This window comes from Myotis yumanensis, unplaced genomic scaffold (assembly GCF_028538775.1).
Source record: "Myotis yumanensis isolate MYYU_CA2020_CCGP unplaced genomic scaffold, mMyoYum1.0.hap1 SCAF_1, whole genome shotgun sequence".
NCBI classification, from domain to species: Eukaryota; Metazoa; Chordata; class Mammalia; order Chiroptera; family Vespertilionidae; genus Myotis; species Myotis yumanensis.
This window is the reverse complement of record NW_027223752.1, coordinates 62,677,982-62,699,524: the sequence shown is the minus strand read 5'-3', so window position 1 is coordinate 62,699,524 and position 21,543 is coordinate 62,677,982. Positions and strand designations below refer to the sequence as shown.

At 44.8% G+C, this 21,543-nt stretch overlaps 1 protein-coding gene across 6 annotated transcripts in view; it reads left to right on the top strand.

Moving 5' to 3' along the window:
* Positions 1–202: 202 nt before the first annotated feature.
* TMOD2 (tropomodulin 2) overlaps positions 203–21,543 on the top strand; it is a 58,100-nt gene continuing 36,759 nt past the window's right edge. For all 6 annotated transcript variants that reach the window (XR_011472424.1, XM_070422799.1, XM_070422830.1 and 3 more), the window contains exons 1-4: positions 203–298; positions 13,569–13,766; positions 15,293–15,449; positions 20,004–20,126. Coding sequence is in view for 5 of the 6 variants with exons in the window: in XM_070422799.1 (XP_070278900.1) it covers positions 13,641–13,766; positions 15,293–15,449; positions 20,004–20,126 (406 nt within the window). In the remaining variant the exon portion in view is untranslated. The remainder of the gene's footprint in view (positions 299–13,568; positions 13,767–15,292; positions 15,450–20,003; positions 20,127–21,543) is intronic.

Genomic DNA, 21,543 nt, shown 5'->3' with positions numbered 1-21,543 from the left:
GCGCTTATGGGATTCGGGCGCAGAACCCGGGAGAAAACGCAGGGGAGGGAGGGAATGGAGAGCCCCGGGCGGCGGGGACCAGGCAGGGGGTCTCGCCTCCGCGCGGCCGCGGCGCGCCGCTGGAACTACGCTTCCCAGCCTGCTCCGCTGCTGCCGCGCGCCGGGCGCCGTGCCCGCCGGCCGGGAGCCGCCTGTTGATCGCGCGCCCGCCTGGCCACGGCGCGCCCTGCTAGTGGCCCCGCTATTCCGAGCTGACTGACGGCTCGCACCGCCGGCTCCGGGATGGACGCACGAACGGGTGAGCGCGCAGGGGCTGGGTGAGGGCCAGCCGGGACCAGGCGCGGTGTGCAGCCCCGGTCCGTGGCGCGGGGATGGCCGCGCCCTCCTGCAGCTGGAGGATGCTCCGTGGCGTCGGCGCTCAGCCGACCGGCTGGGCGCGGAGAGCGGGGCAGCCTCGTGCCTCCCGGCCCCGCGGGCTGCGCGGGGCTACGCTGAGGAGAGCGCTGCACCGGGCTACGCGGGCGGGAGGCAGGGTCCCACGCCTTGCACTGCGGCTCCGCAGCCTCTGCAGCCGCCGTGCCGCTGCAGTGAGGGCGCGGTCTCCTGCCCTCCCCGGGCTGCGGTGCTGGGTTTTTCCACCCTGGGCTTTGTTTCCCACTTTCTCCTCTCCTGTGAACGTTTGACAAGCTCCTGGAGCCCGATTTGCGCCTCTCCCTGCATCGCCTCTCACTGCACCGTTACCTTGGGCAACGGGGAAGGGTGGACCCCTGCTAGCGTCCTTTTCTAAGATCTCCGGAGCTGTCACCCACAGGCGTTTCAGCTTTCAGAGAGCGGCCTGATGCAGGTCCTCGGGACCCTTCTATTTTTCCTGGTTAAAGAAATGGTAGCATGTGCTCCCTTGAGTCTTCTTAAATTTCCCGTTGACGTGCAGAAATTCAGATTGATTTTTAAATGCCATAATAATAATAAAATATTAATAAAATTCTTCTCATGGGAATTGTTATTTAAAGTATCCAAAGGTGATGCAGGCCAAATGCAAAGTAGCAAGGAAATGGTACGGCTTCATCCTGCCCTTCAAACATCTGAATCACGAGGCACTGGGAAAGGGAATGAAAAGAACATCGGAGCAGGAGCTTTTAAGATGGGTTCTTGTCCTGGCTCTAAGAAGCTGAGGGACTCTGGGCTAGTCCCTTCACCTCTCTGAGCCTCTTCCTCCATGTAAAATGGGAGGTCTGGGTAAATGATTTCTAAACCTCTGTTCTCCCAGGACTCTCATATCAGGGAACTGAAGAGATGAGGATGCTCTGTTCAGCACCATCACGAAAGCCTGATTGTGACAGAACAAGTGGCGTTACCCTAGTGAGGAGCAAAGATTGTTAGGGCTTAGGCCATCTAATCTTTTAAAAAAGTGATTTCCTCTATCTATTCTCTTTAACCCAATAAATATGTGTAACCATTTTTTAAATTTTTGTAGATTACTGTAAATTTTGTACGCAACATGTTATGTTCGTTTTTTATTTGCTGAAGGTGAGGTCAGGGTGAGACAGCAGGGGTAGACGTGGTCAGTAAGGCTGTGGGGAGAAAGCCCAGCAGGAAGTAACCAGAGACAATATACACTGAGGAAACAGAGGACAGGTGCTGGTGGATTTATGTGAATAACAAATACTACACAATAGAAGGCACGAGAGAGCCAGAAAAGCAGTGCAATGCCAACCCTGCCATAACTGATTCAGACAAGGACTCATCCATGGTACTAAACCTCTGAGCAAAAGGTTGTTGGAAAACAGGATTCTCAGATTATTTCAAAGTATCTCACCAGAGGTTACCTAGGAAACCTGTGCCCTTCCAGGGGAGAGAGGAGGAGGTTATCACCTTAACCTAATGATCAGGCTTACCGGTACCTAGAATGGGTCTCCTGTCAGATGCAGTAAGGCCATAACTTCACTATGGAGTGTTCTTGCCAAAAAGACTGGAGGAAGGGGGAGTGTGGTAGATTAAAATACTCAAGTGATGTGACAACCAGTTCGGGTGTGTGAACTTGGGATCCTAGATCAGGGAAAAAATGGCTATAAAAGATGATTTGGCCCTAGCCGGTTTGGCTCAGCGGATAGAGTGTCATCCCGCAGACCAAAGGGTCCCAGGTTCGATTCCCGTCAAAGGGCACATACCTCAATTGCAGGTTCCTCCCCGGCCCCGGCCCTGGTCAGGGCGTGTGCAGGAGGCAACCAATCAATGTGTTTCTCTCACATTGATGTTTCTCTGTCTTTCCCTCTCTCTTCCACTCTCTCTAATAAATAAATAAATAAATAAATACATACATACATTCATAAATAAGATTATTTGGTGACAATTGGGGAAAGTTGAATATGGACTGAATATTAGATAATATTATGGAATTACTTTTAATTTCCTTAGGTGCAGTAGTGGTGCTGTGGTTGCGTAGGACACTGCGCTTATTCTTTTGAGATGTGGGTGTTAGAGGCAGTGTTATGACATCTGCAACTTTCAGCTGGCTCAGGAAAAAAGGTCTAAGAGTGAGGGAGCAAGCTCAGAAATGCAGCAAAGTGATGACATTTGGTGAGTCAACGACAGTGGTATACAGGTACTTACTGTATTATCTTTTGTCTTTTGGTAGATTGAAACTCTTTAAATAAAAAAATGGGGGATATTAATAAAATAAATAAATAAGGAGAAAGCACTGTGGAGGGCTGTGGGGTTGGTGACAGACAGCTGCAGTGAAGCTGTGGGGAACTCATAGTAAATCTGTGGCTTCAAGTTCCCAACATTGAAATCCTATTGCAGGTATGAGTGGGGTCAGGGAAAGTTCCCTTTTTTGGTTTATTTTGGCTACTATCAATCATTGTCTTAGGACTCCCCATCTCCTAACTCTAACCTCAAATATTAATAATTCCCAAACCTTAGAAATTCTAGCCCTACCCAAGAACCATCTTGAAATACTGTCCCTTTCCTCTCTATGCTCGAGATCTGTGTAATATAGAAGGACATCCCAGGTGGTGGCTCTTTTTATTTTGAGTTAGGGAAGTGTTGGGGGAAAAACATGCAGCTTTTTGATAGAACAGAAGTTGTAGGGTTTCCTTTCATTCCCTTTGTTTGTAGATCACTTACAATCAAATGTTTCCTTATAGACTACAAGTAGTTCAGAAAGGTTCATAGAAGGCATGTGCAAAAGAGACTTCCTATTTCCAGACCAAGAAAACAGAAATAACTTTTGTTTGTTTGTTTGTTTGTTTGTTAATCCTCACCCAGTGATATTTTTCCATTGATTTTTAGGGAGAGTGGAAGAGAGAGGGAAAGACAGGGAAACATCGATGTGAGAGAAACACATCGATTGATTACCTTCTTCATGTGCCTGAACAGAACCTTTTGTTACAATGATATTTTTGCTATCCTTGAAATATATATATTCCTATTTTTAAGTTTTGCCCTCCTGTTTTGGCATCTCTTTCATGTGTTTTGCCAGTATCCTGGATTTCCCTGGTGACAGTTGAATAGAGTGGGAATGTGAAGATCGCCTCTAGTACTCTGGATAACAGGAGTTCATGAAACAGGGCAAAAGGCTAGCCATGCCAAGTCTGGACATAGGAGTAAGAAGCAAATCTGAGGCACCAGTCCTAAGAAAGAAACAGGAGGCCTCTCATCAGAGTCGATGGAGGGGTCCAGTGTCTAGTGAGCAGGGCTGCTGTTCTGCCAGTATATGCAAGGAAGACCATCTCTGTTGTGTATAGCTGACAACCATTCTGACTGCCCAGTCCATACCAGTTGCTAAGTATTTTGGATCACTTGGTAAGCATTCGTGAGTCAAGGTCCACACAATACCCATAAGTCATAACAAAGCATTGGTCAAACCCTGAGATACAGATGCCAGAGAAAGAGGCCAGATAGGTGGGTCAAAAACTACATAAGCAGGCAGAAGTGAGTCAAAAGACAAAAAGTAGGGAAGCCATAATGCCAGTCAGTCAGAAATTGAAAAGCTCATAACTTCCTGCAGGCAATAGGAGAAGGCATGGCTAGCACCAATAGGCAGTTAAAAACTAAAATGACACAGATACTCAAGTAGAATGCAAGGAGGTAGAAACAGGGACTCCCCAGCAGACGGGACAATAGGGCCAGACAAAGGGGAAAGGCAGCAGCAGAGAGTAGAACCTGACAAGAGAATGAGAAACCAGGTGGCAGTCTGGGCAGACAGCAAGACTTTCATGCTAAAGAGCTTCTGCTACAGCCAAGAAGTTTCTTGGCTACTTCCTACCCAGGTGGAAACCTATCTCATATTTTCGAAAGCCTACACATGGTGGCTTGCTACACCTGGCAACACTGACTCAGCGCTCTTATAGGATGCTGCCTCTCTATATTCAACAGATCCTGACAGGGATAACAGAAGGAACAGATACCTCAAATAGAAGATTATTCCCAGACCACGGACAGATGAGAAATGGTTTTGACTGAGGCTTTGCATGCTGTAGACTCTGAACCTAGTACACACAGGATCACATTTAGCATCATCTCCACCTTCTGAGAGAGTACTGGTTTTTGCTCGTTTTGTAGAGAAAGAAACAGAGGCTCAGATTTGTCACCCATTCATGGATCTATAACCATTAAACCCAGGGCTGGTTGACTCCAGGGCTCATGCTTTTAGTCTTCCATCTTCTGAACCTGGAGGGGGGTGGTCACTGGAGGGCACATTTTTTTAAAAGGAGACTTTTAAAGCACAGTTTGAGCTATGCTAAGTTTTGTGTTGTAAGATTGGCAAGTTAAGAACAAATAGTCTCAGATACAAACTCTTCATCCCCCTTTCAGCTTGTTCCCTCCAATTGCCTTGTCACATTTTTGGCCTGAAATTCCTCCTTATCCCAACCTCTTCTCTGTCCTTTATCTCCTGCAAGAATATTCTAGAATATGGCAGAAGCCATTTGGTTGTTTTTAAAAAAGAAATAAAAATTGGGGGATATTAATAACATAATAGGTAAATAAAGAGATGACTATGCCATCTTAAAATAGCTAGATTCCAAAGCACAGGCTATGTGTTTTGTACACATCTTTGTATTTACCACAGCTAGAAAGGAATTAAATATGTAAGATCAATTCAAGTTTTATTAGAGGATATGTAGGTATGCTGATTTTATTCTAATTTATTTGTCTTAGGAAATGTAGATTTGGCTCTTGTACAGATTGGCTCTAGTAAAAATTATTATGAAATATTGAAGATGTGTGATAAAAAATAACAACTTCTCCCGTACCGACTATCCCCACTTGAGATTAAATCATTGCCAATACAGTTGAAGACCTAATCCCCCTTCTCCAATCAACACGGGCCCCCCCCCCCCTCCCCCGCCCCAGAGTGGTCTGTCCTTTTCATGAGCAGTCCTTTGTGTCTTTCCTAGGTAGGTATGTACTCTGAAGCAACTTGTGACACTGTTTTCCCCATTTAAAAAACTCTTCACTAGGTTTTTATGAGTAGTTTTTGTTTGTTCTTTTGTAAAAATTACTCTCTGGTTTGGATTGATTTTAATAAATAGGGCTGCTTGTTTTGGCTTTTTTTTTTTAATTTTATTTTTTGCTTAAAGCATTACAAAGGGTATTACATATGTGTCTTTTTTTTTTCCCCGCCCTTGACAATACCCCGGCTTCCCCTATCCCCCAGTGTCTTATGTCCATTGGTTATGCTCATATGCATGCATACAAGTCCTTCGGTTGATCTCTTACCCGCCTCCCTCCTGCCCCCCAAACCCTCCCCGGCCTTCCTGCTGCAGTTTGACAATCTGTGTGAGGCATGTTTTGGCTTTGGTTATACATCTTTGCATATAGGCAGGGCCAAAGGTTGGACACTTCGTGTTGTATCTGATTTTCCTTTTCCATACCACAGTTACACAAAGAAGGTAGTAGAAAGAAAAGCAAAGAAAGCCACACTCCTTGATTTCTTTCTCAGGGCTTGTACCTTTAGGTAATAGCAAGAGTTACCTGAGAGCCCAAGGCATTCTTTCGCCTGCTTTCCATTTTCCTGACTTGGCTCAGTGTGTGTGCCCACCTGGACTCCTGAAGCTGTATTTGGCCTTGTTCATTCCAGGGTGCACATTAGTATCTTGTTGCATGTCGAGCGCTTGCCATGGGACAGACACTCTTCCGGAGGTGAGGCCGTGGCAGTGCTTTGCAAACTTTCCACTGTGGCATCACTAACAGGAGGAGAGGATAAATATGAACCTTCTGGGCCTGGGTGGGGCTAAAGCAGGTCAGCCATGAGCCAGAAATCTGCGACTTGATTTTAAAGGCTATGTGAATGCTGCACTCTTCTCCATAGTATATCTGTATTTGTTACTAAAAAATAATAACTAGCTTTCCCCCAAATCTTCAACTCAAAGTTGTACTCCAAGAGGATGCACCTTTTATTTTTTTTCCCCTCTGGCTTTGCGATCCCTTGGTACATTGACACAACAAATGCAGTTTTACCAGGTACTGTTCCATAGTGTTAACATATGATTGTAGCCCTGGCTGGTGTAGCTCAGTTGGTTGGGTGTCATCCCATGCACCAAAAGGTTGGTGGTTTGATTCCCAGTCAGGGCACATGCCTGGGTTGTGGGCTTGGTCCATGTTGTGCTCTCACATTGATGTTTCTCTCCCTCTCTCCTTCTCTCCCTCTCTTCCTCTCTCCTTCTCCCTCTCCCTTCTTCTTTCTCTAAAAATCAATGAAAATATTTTTAAAAAACATATTATTGTAACTACTTAATTAATTGTCTCTCTCACTGCTAAGCCATAAGCTCATTTGGGGCATAGGCTATCATCTGTTTTATTTGCTCCTGTTGTCCCAGCAGCGTCTGGCAAACACGGGCTTTCAATAGATATTTGTTGAATGAATATGCAAACCTGAGCTGGAGAAAGAATATAAAGAATTTTGATATTGTCCCTGTCATCTTAGAGTTTGTGGTGTATTCGGAGAGAGAACCACAGATGTAACATACATGAAAAGATAATGGCAGAGCAAGGAATGAACAGCAAATTGTTAACATAGGCGATTCGAGTTGAGGAAGCAGAGCAACTTCTATGGGCTTATGTGGTCTCAGAAAATTCCATGACAGGGTGGAAGCAGTGGATATAGGAATGAGCTCTGGACCAGTGGGTCACTTCACCTCTCTCAGCTCATTTCCTTCATTAGACATTTGTTGCACAATATTTGTTGGATGCTACTCTGGTTCAAGACCTGTGCTGAGAGCCAGGATTACAACAGTGACTGAAGTCCCCACCCTCACAAAGATAAGCAAGGAAGACAAAGATAAGATAAGCAATTTCAATAAAGTCCAGGAAAGCTCTGACTGAGGGCTATGCCACGGGGATGGAGAGTAACTCAGACCTTGCCTGGGGGTCCGAACAAGGCCTCTCTGAGGAGTTGAAGCTTGCATTGAGACTCGAAGATGAATAAGACAGCAGTGAGCGGCGGAGGAGGGGGTAGGAGTGCTCTGAGCAAACAACATAAGGCATGATCCAGGAACTGGAAGTGGTCCAGGAGGCTGGAGCCAGGAGGAGATGTGTGTGTGGGGGGAGGAGGGCGAAGAGGGGGGAGTGAGGATGACAGAGGCCAGACTGTGAATCTGAACTGTATCCTCCAGGCAACGGGAAGCCTCTGGCGTATTTTAATAACTAGAGCAGAGATGTTTAAAAAAATCACTTTGGTCATTTGTATTTCGAATAGATCAAAGGGGTAAGAGGGATGATCCGGTCAGTGAGGTAGAGTGAAGTAGGTGGGTTCTTAACAGATTTAGATAAAGAAAGGATTTGGTGATTGATGGGTGGAGAGGAGACAAGGAAGACAAGGTATCAAGAATGACTCCCTGGTTTCGGGGCCAACCTCCTGAAGTTAAAAATTCTAGAGGAGGAGAAGCTATCTGGAAGGAAAGATGATGAGAGTACTTCTGACATCTGAGAAGCCTGAAGCAGCCAAGTAGAGATGTCAGTTCAACAGTTGGAAATATATAAATCTCGCCCAGCTGGTGTGGCTCAGTGGTTGAGCATCGACCCATGTACCAGGAGGTCACATTTCTATTCCCAGCCAGGGCACATGCCCGGGTTGCAGACTTGATCCGATCTGCAGTAGAGGGCTTGCAAGAGGCAGTCAATCAATGATTCTCTCTTATCACTAATGATTTTATCTCTCTCCCTCTCCCTTCCTCTCTCTGAAATCAATAAAAACATATTTTTTTAAAGAAAAAGAAATATATAAATCTAGTCCTCAGGATCAAAGTCTAAAACAAAGATACAGATTTGGGGATCTTTGGGGTATGGGTAATAATTAAAACTTTGGAGGAGATGAGTTCCCCCAGGGAAAATGTGTAGTGTGAGAAAACAAGTTCTAAGACAGAACCTTGTAGCCTGCCAGTATTTAAGGTGGAGGAAGAAGAATTGTCAAAAGAGACCGAATAGCCCGGCCAGTGTTACTCAGTGGTTGAGTGTCAACCTAGGAACCAAGAGATCACTGGTTCAATTCCCATTCAGGGCACATGCCCAGGTTTCAGGAGGCAGCCAATCAATGATTCCCTCTCATCATTAATGTTTCTATCTCCCCCTCCCTTCCTTTCTGAAATCAATAAAAAATATATATATTAAAAAAGAGACTGAGATGGAGTGATCAGAGAAGTAGGAGGAAAGCCATCTATGCTGCTGGACGGGGTGATCTTTAAGGCCTCAGTCAGCTCTGACAGTCTGTGGTCCCAGAGCTGGAATCTAAGCCAGAGCACATGGATAAGCCATGAGGACAAAGGAGGACATTCCAAGTAATATTACTATATCAGCCAAGATCCCAATAAAAAACAGAGGACACACTCAAACTGAATGATTAGAAGGAATTTTAATAAAGAGGCTATTTACAAAGATGTGGGGAGGGTTTAAGGAATCGAATACAGCAGAAATCTGGCCCTAGCCACAGAGAGATCCTTCACCACCCCAAGGACTACAGAGAAGGCTGCCTGATAGGAGACGTGGCCTCCGGGCCCACTTTCCTCCCCTCTCCCCCTGCCCTCCAGTTTCCTGTGCTTGCCTCCTATTGGCCAAGCAAAAGCCAGAGCGCAAGGAAGCCACCGATGCTGTGTAAATACATCATCTTCCTGGGGCACAGAGCAGGGTGGGGAGTGGATGTGGAGGGGTAAACAAGATAATCCGGAACAAGTACGTGGGAAAATGGAAGTGAATTTCTTATTGCTGCTGTCACAAATTTGGTGGCTTAAAACAACACAAATTTATTATCTTACAGTTTGGGGAGCTAGAAGTCCAAAGCAGGTTTCATCAGGCCAAAATCAGTGCATTCCTTCCTGAAGGCTCTGGGGAAAACCCACTTCCTTGTCTTTTCCAGTTTCTCTAGAGCCCCCCTCTCTGCCCCTTCCTCCACCTTCAAGACAATTGCATCTGCTTCTGTGGTCACATCTTGTTCTCTGACTCCTGCTTTCTTCTTTCTTCTTTTAAGAGTCCTTGTGATTAGTGGAGCCCACCCAGATAATCCAGGATAACCTCCCCAGTTAAAAAATTTGTATTTAATCACACTGGTCTCTTTGCCATGTAAGTAACATTCCCAGGTTCCGGGGGATTAGCATGTGGGCATCTTTAGGGGGGCATTATTCTGCCTACAATTTAGAGTGAATAAACAAACCATTTTGACTGGATTGGAGGGCTCCCTAGGAAAGTAATGAAAACAAGAAGCACAGATCAAAGCCGAGTTATGGAAGCTTTAAATGCTAAACTGAATGTTTTTCTATAGAGAAGAAGGAGCCACTGTAAGTCCTCCACGGGGTAGTGGCTTCTTAGCAGTGTTAAGAAAGATGATCTGACCGTGGTGCTTTGGGTGTCTTAGAGGGAAGAACAGAAACCTTTCAAGATGCAATTAGAGTAGTCCAGGCCCAGCGGAACAAAAGTCTGAAACAAGAATGACAGGAAGGGATGGTGTGAAAAGTACAGTGCAGTAAGATTCTACAAGAGGGCTAACCAACTGGACATGGAAGGAAGTGTCTGACTGGTAGATTAATGGTACGATCTAGAAAATCAGGAGAGCAAATCTGTTTCCGGGGAAGTTGATGAGTTAGGGTATAGTCGTAGAGTCCTGGAATAGCAATACAAGTAGAATCTTATCCATGTTAAGATGCTGCCTATTGTAAACACATGAGTATTTTATGTGCCACTAAGGAAAGATTAAAATATGGTACATGCCTTCTTAAATATACAATTTTTACTTTATTGAAAAAGCTATTTTAGCCTTACACCCAGATTTTTGAAGTCTTTTAATTGACATACAATAAATTGCACATATTTAAAGTGTATACTGTTTGATATGTTTTGACATACGCATGCATCTGTGACACTATCAGCACAATCAAGGTAGTTCATAACCCCAAATTGCCTCTTTTTTTATAATATATTTTTATTTTTTAATTAGAGTTAAGGTACAGTATAGTTTCAGGTGCACCACCCAGTGATTGGACATTTATATAACTTACAAAGTGATCATCCTGATAAATCTAGTACCATCTAACACCATACATAGTCATTATAATATTGCTGGCTATATTTCCTATGCTGTACTTTATATCCCCATGACTATTCTGTACCTACTAATCTGTACCTTTTTTTTTTAATTCTTGTTGTTGAAAGTATTACATATATTCCCTTTATTCCCGCTAGCCCACCCCTCCTTCCAGCCCAGGCCTTCACCCCCCTATTGTCTTTGTCCTTTGGTTATGCTTATATGCATGCAAGTTCTTTGGTTTATCTCTTAACCCACCCCGCCCCATCCCCTCCCCCGCCCATCCTCCCCTGCCTTCCCTCTGAGGTTTGACGGTCTGTTTGATGTTTCTGTCTCTCTGGATTTATTTTTGTTCATCAGATTATGTTATATTCCACAAATGAATGAGATCATGTGATACTTGCCCCCTTTGTAATTCCTCCCCCTGTCTCTCCCTACCTCCCTTCAATCTGTAAGCAACTACTGATTTGCTTTCTGTCATATAGATCAGTCTACATATTCTAGAATTTTAGATAAATGTAATTATACCATATACATTCCTTTAGGTCTGGCTTCTCTCATTCAGTATAATTATTTTGAGGTTCATCCATATCATCATGTGTAGCAATTGCTCATTTGTTTTCATTTCTGAGTAGATTCCATTATGTGGACATACCACACTTTGTTAATCCATCCACCTACTAATGACCACTCAGGTTGTTTGCAGCTTTTGTCTGTTTCAAATAAAGCTGCTCTGAACATACACAGATTTTTAAAATAGCATACCATCCCTGTGCAACATAAAAAGGGAAAACGCAAGTGAAATGAATTGGCTGATATTCTTAAAACTTCATGTTCAGATCCCAACTTTTTGAATCACTTTTGACTCATAGTCATCAATGTCTGTTTTGTTTCCACCCAGTACCTCCTCTTTGCCATCAAAAATGGTAATTTTATAAAAGTCATTGATGTTGGGTCTTAAACCATTCTGTAATTATATGAACTGGCCTAATCTGGACCTTCCTTTGGGAGTGTTGCTAAATAAACTTGAGTCGCCACGTCTCCCACTTCCTCCCCACTAGGTTTTAAAGAGTCCCTGGAATTGTTTTCCAAATCCCTGACACCTATTCTGCTCGTTTTGAAGCTGGTGCTTTTGATATTTATGCATATGTAGGCTGTGACAAGTCTTTCTTGACTGCTGCTGTGTCAGTGGTTGAGAGCCATCAATTGTAAGATAAATGTCAATTTCAGAATGTTATATTGTGGGAAACTGTTCATCTTAGAATCCGTAGGTAAGGTAGTTTAACCAGTTTGTTTGATGGCTAAGAGCCTGGCTGATTGAGATCCTTGTCCACAGTCACACAGTAAATTGATGGTAGCTGGGACCAGAACAAAGTATATATAGTGTAGTTGGTTTCTCTGACTTTAGTGGGATGAATTTTGTTTTGTCTTTACTGGAATATAACCATTGAAATTAAAAGAAGGTGGGCTTATGAAAGGGAAAGAGAGTTACATTATATATGGAAATGACACAAATAGAAAACCACAAACTTGAATATGGTAAATAGTTGAATTAATAAGGAGAGGGAAACAACATTCTTTCCATGCCAAACCATTTTTCATTCTTACTGTTTGAAGTATCTTATCAAAAACAGGGCTTCTCAGATCATTCCTCTACTTTAAAATTTTGGAATGGCTCCTTATCTCCCAACAGAATAAAGCCCGGGTTCCTAGGCAAGGCATATAGAGAAGGCCCTTCACGGATGTCTTCCTTGTCTTTCCTCTTCCCTCCCGGCAACTCTCCCCTCAAGACACACAAGCATTCACCAACTTACCATGTACTTTCTCACCTTTGTGCCTTTGTTTACACTGTTCCTTTTTCCTAAGAATGAGCCTTCCCCACTCATGTCTACCCTCTGACCTCTATGACCTCTTCCTTAAAGTTTCAAACTCAACCTCTTTTTCCCAGTGTCCCCTCAAACCCTAGATCCCTTTATCCAATAATTATCTCCTTATATGTTTTAAACTTACTTTATACATTAGTTTTGTTATAACACTTATCCTATTTGTGTGTCTCACTGAGCTGTGGTCTCCTTGGGGAAGGGTCACATCTTGTTTGCCTTTGTATTCCTGTTTTCTAGAACGCTGCCTGGTAATTAGTGGGCATACAGCAAATATTAATTGCCTTGAAAGATCTGACAGATAGTATTACTTCCTAAGGAGAAACACAATCAATTGAGTACGTTGTTATTTCCTGAATGCGGTATTATCTTTCAAGGGAATACCTGTAAAATCCTCTGTGAAGAAGAAGGGATGAGTAAAAATTTCACTGTGCGTGGAAGTTTAGGGGTGAGGTGGTATAAAAAGCGGGGATTGAAAGAGGAATGGACTAGGAATGTAAAGAATTGAGCAGGATGACCCAGGAAACAAAAAGGAAATAGGACTAAAAGAGAATGGGAGAGGAGGAAAGAGGAACAGAGAGGAGAACAGTGGAGAGGGTGAGCATGCAGCCAGGATTTTAGAATCTCCTTAGACTAATGGCAGGGGAGCTGCTGGACAATGCTTTCTCACATGGATGTTCCAAACTCTCTTTCTGAATGAACCCCATTTTGTATTCTTCACATTACTCTTTCTCTGAAAAGACACAAGTGTGCTGCTCACAACTGCCGTACAATTGGTGCATTGTTCTTCACTGTGTTCTGTGGAAAGCTGGAGGAGGCAGAGTAGTATAGTGGGAAGGCACTCATTACCCTGGGAATCAGAAGGCCAGGCACATCCCAGTTCTGGAGCCTGAAGCAAAGCACTTGGCCACTTTTCACCTCATTATCTGTAAAATCGGTTATTAATATCTGTCCAGGCTTTTTTTCCAGGTTGCTGTAAAGATCTAAGTAAGTAAAATAATATACATGAAAATACTTTGTAAGTGGTCAGGTTGCTCTACAAATGAAGGAAATATCACCTTTTTTGTTGAATTATTTGTCCAATAGAGAGACTCCACTGGCAGATAGCATAGCCCTGTCTCCTGTTAATAAATCCTGTTTGCAGAAAGGAGATAACAGTGTTTCTTTCTTATTAGTGGCATTCTGAGGTCTCAGGACGCTGGCCCATTTAAATGTTCGCAGCCCATGAGAAGGGCATCTGAGAAACCATGGCGCTCCCTTTTCAAAAAGAGTTGGAGAAATATAAGAACATTGATGAAGATGAGCTTCTTGGAAAACTCTCAGAAGAGGAATTGAAACACTTGGAAAATGTTCTTGATGACCTAGATCCCGAGGTTAGTGACCTGGAACTGAAGCAGCGTGGTTAATGATAGTCCCGGATAAATGGCGTGGCATGTCCTTAAATAATGGTGTAGAAATCCCTTAGCTCCAAATGCGAATTCTGTGTTCTTCCCTGATTGGTCCTGAGTCACTTACTCTTCGAAATTTATGGAGAATCTCAGTAACCACAATCTGTAATATGATTTCTCAAAAACAAGTTTAATGTAAATGGGGAAAAGTAGTTTCCATTGATTGATGAAAGACTAGTCTGACTTGGATGAAAAGAAGGGAAGAGAGAAAAGGAACAAATCTTACCGAGTTTCTTCTGTGAATCACACATTCTGCTGGACATAAAAGCCCCTTAGGTAAAGTGTATTATCCCCATTTCATAAATGAGGGGATAAACTAGGAGAAGTAATTTACCTAAGATCCCATACTAGTAAATGTCAGAGATGATATTTAAACCAGGTCTTTAACCCCAAAGGCAGATCTTTTCTGTATCTAGTTTATTTAAAATGTATAGCCCTGGCCGGTGTGGCTCAGTTGATTGGGCATCATCCTGTGCGCCGAAAGGCTGCCAGTTTGATTCCAGGTCAGGGCACATGCCCAGGTTGCAGGCTCAATCCCCGGTAGGGGGTGTGCAGGAGGCAGTCAATTGATGTTTCACTCTCACATTGCTATTTCTCTCTCTCTCCCTCTCCTTTTCTCTCTCTAAAAAATCAATAAAAAATCTTTTTTTAAAAAAAAATGTATAAATAACTTGAAATCCTTGGTGATCCTACAACAATAGGTAGATTAGAACAACTGACCATAATATCAAATACACTTAAGTGGAGCAATGCTCTTGATATTATCAAGTACATTAATATGTTTATGGGCTCTTGAAAAGCTAACTAACTTGTTATAGTGTTTCCTTCAGACCTGCTGGTATTAGCTTAAACTTAGAATCAGTGGCATCCAAAATAATGGTTTCACTATAAATAAAAATGTCACTAAAAATTATTTGTATGATCATCTGATGTGGCAGGTACTTTGGATACTGTATCTACTTTTAAAAATATAAGTATTCTGATTTATTGTTTAAACTTAAGGAAGGAGTCTCTAAGCTTAATCAAGCAGGTACCATAATGTTCGCTTACCTGCTTGGCCGGTTCCCCAGGAGAAGGGTTGGAAATAAGAGAGAATAGCCATATCGGCTCCTGTGTAGAATCTCCATATGACTGCCTGGGAGCACCTTGGGTGCAGACGTGGCCAAACCTAAGTGGGATCTATGAGGCTGCGGAGGGCGGCCGGCCTTGTGCTGTCACGTTCTAGAAGGCAGCTGCAGGAGTCCCAGAAGCTGCTCCAGCCACGTGTGCGTGCTGCCTGCCTTCGGGAGCCCTCTTCTCCTCAGCGCAGGATATTAGAGCAGGTAGGGCCTCAGGTGCCAAAGAACCCCACCCTTAGCTCACACCTCCCCCATGTGCAGCAGAGGAGGGAGGGTCACAGGGTATCAGTTGGGCAGGCACCTTCCTTCCTGCTCACACCTCTGTCTTACCAGAGTGCCCTGCTACCAGCTGGATTCCGACAGAAAGACCAGACACAGAAAGCAGCCACCGGCCCCTTTGACCGCGAGCACCTCCTCATGTACCTGGAGAAGGAGGCTTTGGAACAGAAGGACAGGGAAGACGTTGTGCCTTTCACTGGAGAAAAGAAAGGTAAGGACCGCAGGTGGCGCCTCTTGGGACAGAGGTGCTCCTAATGTATGTCCTGGAAGGTCAAGCCAGGGAACTGGCCTGGGAATGGGAAATAAGCCCATAATTGGATCAGTGTTTAAAAGAATCACGGCTGATGGATACATGTCAGTGTAGACATTTGTCCAGACCCATAGAATGTACACCCCCCAGAGTGAGCTCTAATGTAAACTAAGCTTTGGGTGATGTCAGTGTAGGCTCATTGGTTGTAGCAGATGTACGACTCTGCTGTGGGATATCAATAGAGGGGGAGGTTGGCAGTGTGGGGCTAAGGGGTATATGGGAACTCTCAGTGCTTTCCCCTATGAGCCTAAAAACTGCTCCCCAAAATAAAGTTTATTAACTAAGTAAAAAAGCAGCATGGAGGCTAATTAAATGAATACTTTGAGTGTGGTGGTACTCAAATTAGTTCTGTAAAAAAAGAATTCTTAACTCCCAAAGAAAGTTTTGGGAGTAGGAAGTAGAGTTGTGCCTAAGAGAAGGTCCCATAAGCGTGAATGCTCTCAGGCCAGGGCCTTACCCAGTGCAGAAGTCTACTCCATGTCTAGGCATTGGCTATGTTCCTAGACGTTGCCTTAAGGGGTAGTGCAGTAAATCATTCATTCAGCATTGACCTCCTCTGTGCAGAGTCGAGTGTCAGGTGCTGGGACCACAGTGAGTAAGACCCTGCCCTGCCCTCAAAGAGCCTGTGGTCTAGTGAGAGAAACACTGTGATAGACCTGGGAAGGCTGTGAGATAGGCACGACAGACTCAAGACAGGAAAATCTTCCTTCTTAGCTCTCAACTGAGCCCTTTGGAGGAAAAAGTGGATATCACTCACCTGTCCAGGTTCTTCAGCTACAGACGGTACCTTGGGCCCATGGGTACTAATAAAATCATTGATAATCTCATGGCGACCACAGTCTAAAATATATATATATTTTTTTAATTGATTTTTAGAAAGAGAGGGAGAAAGAAAAACATCTCAAACATCGATCAACTGCCTCCTGCACAGCCCCCACCAGGGATCGAGCCCATAACCCCAGCATGTGCCCTAACTGGGAATCAACCCAGCAATCCTTCAGTGCACAGGACAATGCCCAGCCAACTGAGCCACACCAGCCAGGGCTACCACAGTCTTTTAAAAACACAAATCAGATCATGCTGCTTCCCTGCTTAAAACCCCAAATCCTTACTGTGCTTCTCATAGTCCCGGGAGAGTTCTCCCTGCCCACCTCTCTGACAGCCTTCCCTCACTAAGCCTCAGCCCCAATATCTTCATTCAGTTCCCCGAACCTGCCCGAGTTTTTTTTTCCCATCTCAGGGTCTTCTCTTGGACTCTTCCCTCTGACCCACATCTCCATTTTTTGCTTTCTAAGTCTCAGCTTAAATGCCCAGGCCTCCAGCTTTCCCTCTGTCTAAAATAGACCTTTTCTTTCTGCCCTGACACTCATTTGTTACGTTCACAGCCCCATGACAGTGTTTATCCTTTGTTTATTTGTTTTTGGTTTTGCTTGTTTTCCACATAAGATTGAGATCTCCACGGTGGGGTTGTGTCTCTCTTGCATCCTGGCACAGAAGCTGACACGGGGAGGCACTCGATAAATATGGACTCGAATGAATGCCATTTCTGAGCTTCTGTGGGGGTGGGAACACAGCTCCCCTGCTGGCATGAGTCACAGCAGTGCTGCCTCCGCTTATACTGCGCCCCAGCTCTCCTCTGAACCAGGCATGTTTGACGGGTCACGCACCGTGGATGATGTTATTTGATTAAGAAAGTAAAGGTGAACAGTGACAAATTACCAAGGATTACCGTAGAAATATAAACTCTTTCTATGGTAACATAGTTGCTATTGAACTAATTTAATTGTGAAATAAAAAGTAAATTATTTAATGTCAAATTTTCAATAAAATTCCTGTTAACGTCCAGTATTAGGGTAGTGACTGAATAACAAGAGGAAAACTGTTGTGTTCTGTTCTCAGAGTAGAGGTTTGAGGAGGAGCTGTGGTAAATTCCCCTCTCGATCCAGATCAACTTACAGATGGTTCACGGGGGAACTAGGGGTGCAGGAGCAGTCTGAGTTACAAATGGGGATACAAGAGGGGAATACAGCTGCACAGGTAGCTTAGGAGAAGGTTGAGAAGCAACACAGTTGAGCGAAAAAAAAAACGAGTTTTCCACACAGAGCAGAGGGATGAAGGTGAGGTGGGGGAGTCTACAGGCCCCCGGGAAGGACCAGTGGGTGCTCGGGAAGCCGTGGGGGGCTATAGTGAGGGCCTCAGGAGAGGGGTGGCACACCTCAGTTCTGAAGGCCGTGTGCCTGAGCTACATTTAATTCTCTAGTGTAGTTTTTTTCACTGAGAACTTATATGGTTGGAGCCCAAGGAATGGCTGTGCAGCAGCAGTTGTCCTGAATGCCAATAGCTGTGGGCCAGCTGTGCAACAGTGTTGGGAGGGACCCTGAACAGTACCAGGATTACTTAGAAATTCGATTTTGACTCTGGACCCGAGATCATCCGAGCCAGAAAGACAGTGCTTCAGGCTGCAGATACTATGAAAATTAAGTCAGGAATAGCCCCGGTGTCTAAGATGCTATTGACTGGTTGATTTTCCCGCCCCACCTCTCTTCTGGCCATTCTCCTGTTTTGTTTCCCAGTGTGCTTTCTTCCCTTCTTGGAAATATGGCCCCTTATATAGTGGTCAAAGATAGAGACCTGTGGCCAGGATACCTTGGCCTGACCATAAGGAGTGGGCCCTCTTTGGGGTGCCCAGCTCTACCTGGCCCCTGTTTCCTTGTCCAACCATTTGAGGATCTGGTGAACCACCAGGAAGTGTAAAGCCCCTGTAACCAGGGACGCCTCCTGGAGAGTTTTCATGAGGGAGACATACTGACTTTGGGTTTCCCCTTGCCTTTCCCATGGGAGTAGGGGAGGCCAGACTAGCCAAGGAGACCTAGAAGGAACTTGGGTCCTAATTGGCTGAAGCTGAAGCCAGCTGTCTGTTCTACCCCAGGGGACAAAGGGGAGAAGGAATGGAAGGTGAGTCTTTAGGGAACTCTAAAGATCACCATGGAGGAGACCAATTTCAGAGATCATGCCAAGAAGTAAAAGCAGCTCCAAAAAAGAGAGAAACCAAGAGTCAAAGCAGGAGGAATTGGGAAGAGTATGAGTAGGTCTGGGGTATCGCTGTGGTGGCCCCAGTGTGTCTTGGCTTCACCTTTATAAGCCCATGTGGGATGTGGGTGTGCTGGCCTGGCTGTATTCACATCCTCCCGGCTGTGTGATTATTAGTCCAGAGGTTTGGGCAGCGCGGGGGTGGGTTGGGGTGTTGCAGATATTGGCATATTCAGAAGTGAGTAGGGGCAAAATGAATGTAATTCGATTGAACAGGGTAAGGTGGGAGATGGTGGCAGAGAATGTGCACGTGGGAAGCACAGAGAGCCCTACTGCCCAGACCCCCACGTCTCTGAGTACGCCAGCCCTGCTTATTTTCTTTTAAATCAGGCTGACTTTGGTATGCTGTAGAGAGGTGGCTGCGTCCCAGATCACTACCTAGTCACGTGATCCTAGATAGAACATCCTGCTGGTCTATCATCTCAGTTGGTGAGAGGAAAACTCTGGATGATCACACTTGTCCCTTAGGAATCCCGGGGCCATTTGGATGAATCTGGTCCGAATATTTGCAGGGTCCAAGACAAGAACACAAACAGAAGTCTAAGTGCCTTTTTTTTTTTAAAGAAACAAATACTTAAACGTTAACAAACTGTTAAAATATGTTATATCCTACAAGTATACGTAGGCCAGTACTCTTGGACTTCCAAGAGTTCTACCCAGGGATGTCTGTCCTTCTCTGCCAGGACCTCAAATGCATATGGTTGACACCTCTGCTTACATATCCAAGCTTCATTCATATTCATCCACCACTGCCTCCCCTTGGCCTGGGCGTGTACATCCCAGCAGTGTGACCTGCATTCAGGAGCGTGGGCATGGAGAAGGGATTCATGCAGGCCCTGGAAGCAGGCTCAGGGCTCTTGGCAAAGAATCCCAGGGTCTAGCAGGCAGCCTCTGTTCTCAGTGGGAATGTCCCTTTGTCCCATGATTCTTCCCTTGGTGGGGCAGAAATGGTATGTGTGTGTGAGGGCGGGAAGGGGGGGGGGGGGGGCGGCGTGCAGCCAGAGGAGACCAGAGCTGAGCTCTTTAAAGTTGGGGTCCACGGCAGGGCCGCCCTTTGCCCGGGTCTAAGGGCAGTGCTGCTGATCAATGGAAAGGAGGGAGGTAGAAGCCGTTTCTCTCTGTGGTTAAGGACTGTAGTCCTTGGATGTCAGTGCTGTAGAATGCAGGATTCCTCCTCTGACCTTCCTCCCTTCTAATTGTGGATTATTGATAATGGCATTATCCCAGCAATTAAGGCATCCCGGTTGGATGTGCAACGGCCTAATGACTCGGCTCTTAACAGCCAGAGCTGCATTCTCTGGTGGGCCCGCTTCCCCTGCAATAAGCAGCCCACACAATGGTTTTTGTTTTTCTTCTGACTTAAAGGGAGAGTCTTTATCCCCAAAGAAAAGCCCGTGGAAACGCGTAAAGAAGAAAAAGTGACCCTTGATCCAGAACTGGAAGAAGCTTTGGCCAGTGCCTCCGACACTGAACTCTATGATCTTGCAGGTTAGTCCTCAGCTCTGGGTCACTTTCCTGTTTGGTTCTGTGGCCTCCAGGTCGGCACCCATGGCAGTAGCCTTTGAGTTTCTCCGTAGCTGCTGGTTTTTATTGTGATACCTGGTTGGCTTCAGTCTTTATGTAGCTGTAAGACTTGATCCAGGTGACTTAACCTCTCTGAGCAAAAATTCTGCTGAATTTCAGCTGTAAAATGCCCCAGTAATACCCATCCTACCAAACTCAAGAGTTTCTGTGAGAAATCAGAGAATAGAGTTGAAGGAGTGCTGAGGACTTACACGATAAAATAACAGCCCTTGTGCTTTCTAAAGAGCTTTCACATTTGGCACTTATCATCACAACATTTCCATGATGTTCTTGCTCTTCCCCAGTTGCTGTTCCATTTTGATCCCCACTAGCAGATCTGTTGAACCCAACTTTGGAATGGGGTTAATTACTGTGACGTTCATGCACTGTGGTAAATCCACTTTCAGCCCAATCTGCTGACTTTTTTTCTAGTTTTCTTAACAGTAGCAACAATACAATAATTATTGGCATTATTATTTGAATTGGTTATACATGCAGATAGAAAAAGCCCAAAAAGTACAAAAGAATATGTAATGGCCCTAGCCAGTTTTACTCAGTAGATAGAGCGTTGGCCTGCAGACCACAGGGTTGGTTGCAGGCTCCTTCCCGGCCTGGGCCCTGGTCAGTGCTCATGCAGGAGGCAACCAATCGATGTGTTTCTCACATTGATGTTTCTCTCTGACTTTCCCTCTGTCTTCCAATCTCCCTTAAAAAAAAATCGATGAAAAAATAACCTCAGGTGAGGATTAACAACAACAAAAAGAATATGTAATGAAAGTAAGTCTCTCACCCTGATTACATAAGCCCCATCCCATTTCTTGTCTGTCCTTTGAGAAAGAATCCATGCATATGCCAGCGTATTTGTGTACCAATGGGATGCACTTTTCTCCAAATAAGATGGATATGTGGATCATGAGGGTCATTAGGTCATCACAGGAGAGAGGTGTTTTAAAAAAAATAGTCCATAGTTTTAGCAAGAATTCTCACATTTTTATTCCATTGGAAGGCATCTACACTAATAAAAGAGAAACATGGTAATTGGCGTACGACCACTACCCTTCCCATTGGCTAATCAGTGTATCCTTATGCAAATTAACTGTCAGCCAAGATGGCGGCCGGCAGCCAGGCAGCTGGAAGTGAGCAGGGAGGCTTGCTTCCTCCAGGGACTGCAGACTGCAACGTTCCCCGCCTCACTTGCCGGACTCTCAACTGCAACTCTAAGCAACTATTACTATGTTGCAAATAAGAAGCTAAACAAAACCGGCTTTCAGTCAGCCCCGGACCGCAACATTGTATCCATGTTTTCAGCAGCGAGGCCTCAGAGCTAAAGCTGGCCCAGAAT